Here is a 3,763-nt window from a genome sequence, read left to right on the forward strand (position 1 = left end):
AGGATTAGTGTAGTGAGGATTGTTGAAATGGAATTTTGAATATGTTCAAATAAGATTTATGATTGTTCCAAGGTCTCCTGTATTTCATAGAAAATTGAGCAAACTCTTGTTGGAAATGAAGTTCGTCATCTGAAGCTTCAGGGTCAAAGTTGTCATCAAATACAAGGGATGGATTTGTTTGAACCGATGGAACATGTGAGAATGGTTCTGAAACAACAGGTCGGAAAGGTTCTAAAGAAGAAGAGTTTGGAATCAAATTATTAACGGAGTTGACAAGGGCAAGAGGACCACCAAAGAGTTCTCTTAGAGTTTAAGCAACGTTGGACTCATGACCTTGCAGATCGTCAAACAACTGGTAAAGTTTGAGTTTCTTCAGAGATCCATTACTCTGAAAGCATGACTTGACGTTTCCCCCATCCTTTTCCGAGACTGTTGATGAACTTTAAATTATACTCAAGAGGAGTTCGGACAATACCATGAGCGATCATGTTGTTTATCACTATTATGTACCAGTTTGATGTCGAGGCAACTGATTCTCCAAGTGTTGTAGTGAATGTATCGAAGGCATTCACAACAGATGTCAGACACTTGTCTTTCATGTTTTCTGAACCCTCAAACAAATCTTGAAGAGTATCCCATATCTCTTTGGCAGATTTGCACAACTTAATGTGCTCAAAGAGAGAGGAAGGAACTCCGAACACCATCTCCGGAAACGTAATTTGATCCGCACGGAGTTTCTCAATGACACCGGTGTCGTTATGGTATTGAGTTGAGTCTCTTTTGCTATGGTGTTGAGTTGGGTCTCTTTTGCTAAGTCGGTGGGGTATTTCGGAGATGGGTTATCAATGTTAGAAGATAAAAAGTTTGAAAAAATGTGTTGGATTTTTTGAAAATAACTTTATAGGTTTAAACATAAAAAATCTTAAAATATAAGCGTTTTTGTTTGACAAATTATAAATCATATTAGTTATATTTAATAAATGTAATTGATATGATTTATTTTTCTTATTTTTTGGGCTATTTGTTTTTTATGTAAACATAATTTTTTTTTTTTAGTTTGAGCTTATATATTAAACTATTTTTTAACATTATATAAATATTTAATAATTGATATATTTTTCTAGAAAATGTATAATCTACAGAAAACAGATGATGTCGCAGTGATTATTAATGGTTAAAATGATATTTGGTCTATCTTCTACCAAAATATCAATGAGATGGTTAGCTGCCGACACTATATATTTGTCTTTGTGAGGCCAAGAATCCTTGTAGGTATGCAAGCAGCCTCGGATTTAGGCTCGGGAATTATTTGTTTGGTGATTGTGTGTTCCGCATCCTTAAAGCCCTGCTTACAGCTCACTGTATGACCCTACACCTACCCATGCATATTACGAACCCACCCCACTCACCATTTTCACCCGCAAAACACACCACTAGTTCATTTCCGAGCTCTGGAAAAGAAGATAAGTACAGACAAGAAAAGCACATACTGAGTGTTTATTGTCTGCAAGATATAAACCCTACCGAAGTGTTGTTCTTAAATCTTAGTTTGATTATCAATTCCAGAAATTGTTTTTGGTTGCTTCTTTTGTGTTTTTTGGTAGGATCGTTCCTTTTCCTTCGCAAATTTTGCGAATTAAAAGAAGTTTTGTTAATTTCTTGATTTTCTTGGTGACGCTACACTTTAGAATACAGAATTATATATCCGATTTTACTTTTATAGAATTTGTGGGGTTTTCAAAATCTTGTATATATGCCCATATTTTCTACAAATTTGATTCAAAATTCATGGAGTAAAGCTTATACTTTATGTTGTAAACATTTTTCTTGAAACCACAAGAACCTCTGTTTAGAAAACAAAAACATGTTCCACACAAAATCAGAGTCTGATATCACCAGTTTAGCCCCGTCATCACCTTCAAGATCACCAAAACGGCCGGTTTACTTCGTGCAAAGCCCTTCAAGAGACTCACAAGACGGAGACAAATCATCATCATTACAAGCTACACCAAATTTCAGGAGTCCAATGGAATCCCCTTCACACCCTTCTATGGGTCGTCACTCCAGGAACTCATCGTCCAGTCGGTTTTCTGGGATTTTCCGGTCACATTCCGGGAGGAAAGTTCACCGGAAAAGAAACGAAAAGGGGTGGCCGGAGTGTAATGTGATAGTAGAGGAAGGGAAGTATGATGAATATGAAGATGAAAAGAAGTTAAACAGAAGATTACAGGCTTTATTAGCTCTCTTGTGTTTTATCGTCTTGTTCGCTATTTTATGCTTGATTATATGGGGTGCTGCCAGACCTTTTAAACCTGAAATCACTGTTAAGGTTAGTAAAATGTCTTTTTCTTTAGATTTCTATCAAGATCATGGTGTTAAAATGCATAAAGTTTGAATCTTTTTCAAACCCATATCTCATAATCTCATAAAGATTAATACACCTTCGGAATCTTGAATTGGGTTGCGATTTGATTCGTATTTTTTGCAGAGTTTGGCTGTGAATAGCCTCTATATAGGGCAGGGTTCAGACTCATCTGGGGTCATAACCAAGATGCTGACCATCAATAGTTCATTGCGACTCGGTGTTCATAATCCAGCTACATTCTTTGGCGTTCATGTTAGCTCTAATGCAGTGAACCTTGTCTATTCAGACGTCGTGATTGTAACCGGTCAGGTTGGGACCAACTTCACCTGTTCATGTATACTGAACTATGGTTAAGAATAGACTGAACCATGGTTACTGATACTAATTTGGTTATGCTCATGTGGTTTCAGTTGAAGAAGTATTATCAGCAAAGAAAGAGTCGAAGAACAGCCATTGTAAACTTGGAAGCAACGAAAGTGCCATTGTATGGTGCAGGTTCGAGTCTAGAGGTTTCTGATGCTGGAGTTTTTGAAATACCATTAAGGTTAGAGTTTGAGATTCGATCAAAAGGTGAAGTCGTTGGTAAATTGGTGACAACGAAGCATACGAGTCAAATTTCTTGCAATGTGACTTTAAAATCGAATACAATCAAACCAATCAGATTCAGAAAGGATTCTTGCATCCTCAGATGAATAATCCTCTCAAGGATAAATTTGTTGATTTCCAATATTTATTTGTATAAAGGGTGTGAATTTTGATCGGATATGTGTAATTTACCCTTGAAAATGGATCATTAAATGTGTCTGAATTCCTGGAATCAAGACTGGCCATATTTAGTAATGTTGAAAAATGTATAAATTTGGTTGGTGTGGTAATAAAATGTCTTTAGTGCATCTATCATAGATATCATTCATTATTTCATAATTGTCCTAATTGAAAGAGTCATGTCTACCTCTAGAAAAGAAGAAATATGTTTGATCCATATGGAGGAAACCTTTTATTATTGGCAAGTATGCTGGAGTGAGACTGAGTCTAAACTTATTTGATTCGAGCAAAAGGACATTCACGTTTGTATAGTAGCATAGGTACTAGGTAGTATATTCGTAAACAAAGACGAGATCAGTTAATTGTTTTACGTATTTAAATATCTCTACATATAATAATAAAAAAGGACGACAACTACACTTCTTAACCCATCCTAGTCACTATCTATGGTCTAACACTACTAGAAAAAAGAGTGAAATTCGCACCGTGAATTCAGTTGGAAAAGCCTATTATGGAAAAATAATCCGTCGGAAAAGGCATGGGTAAATATTACCAACAGATTGTTGATGAATTTTAGTTTTGATTGTTTAGAGCGAACGGGATGTCATGTTTTATTGTTTCTCATGGAATACT

At 35.8% G+C, this 3,763-nt stretch overlaps 1 protein-coding gene across 1 annotated transcript; it reads left to right on the plus strand.

The window, feature by feature from the left end:
- Positions 1-1,388: 1,388 nt before the first annotated feature.
- On the plus strand, positions 1,389-3,260 carry LOC145103008 (uncharacterized). Its single transcript, XM_079040543.1, has 3 exons — positions 1,389-2,329; positions 2,489-2,674; positions 2,776-3,260. The coding sequence occupies exons 1-3, from the start codon at positions 1,865-1,867 to the stop codon at positions 3,055-3,057; spliced, it is 933 nt and encodes a 310-aa protein (XP_078896669.1). The 5' UTR covers positions 1,389-1,864; the 3' UTR covers positions 3,058-3,260.
- Positions 3,261-3,763: the final 503 nt, after the last annotated feature.

This window comes from Lactuca serriola, chromosome 4, assembly GCF_051521515.1.
Source record: "Lactuca serriola cultivar US96UC23 chromosome 4, Lser_US96UC23_V15, whole genome shotgun sequence".
NCBI classification, from domain to species: Eukaryota; Viridiplantae; Streptophyta; class Magnoliopsida; order Asterales; family Asteraceae; genus Lactuca; species Lactuca serriola.

What these genes read in the sequence shown, in the direction of transcription:
- LOC145103008 (XM_079040543.1), top strand. Translation starts at nt 1,865, where the DNA reads ATGTTCCACACAAAATCAGAGTCTGATATCACCAGTTTAGCCCCGTCA. An exon ending in AACCTGAAATCACTGTTAAG is followed by an intron (nt 2,330 to 2,488) that starts GTTAGTAAAATG and finishes TATTTTTTGCAG; the next exon opens with AGTTTGGCTGTGAATAGCCT. An exon ending in TCGTGATTGTAACCGGTCAG is followed by an intron (nt 2,675 to 2,775) that starts GTTGGGACCAAC and finishes ATGTGGTTTCAG; the next exon opens with TTGAAGAAGTATTATCAGCA.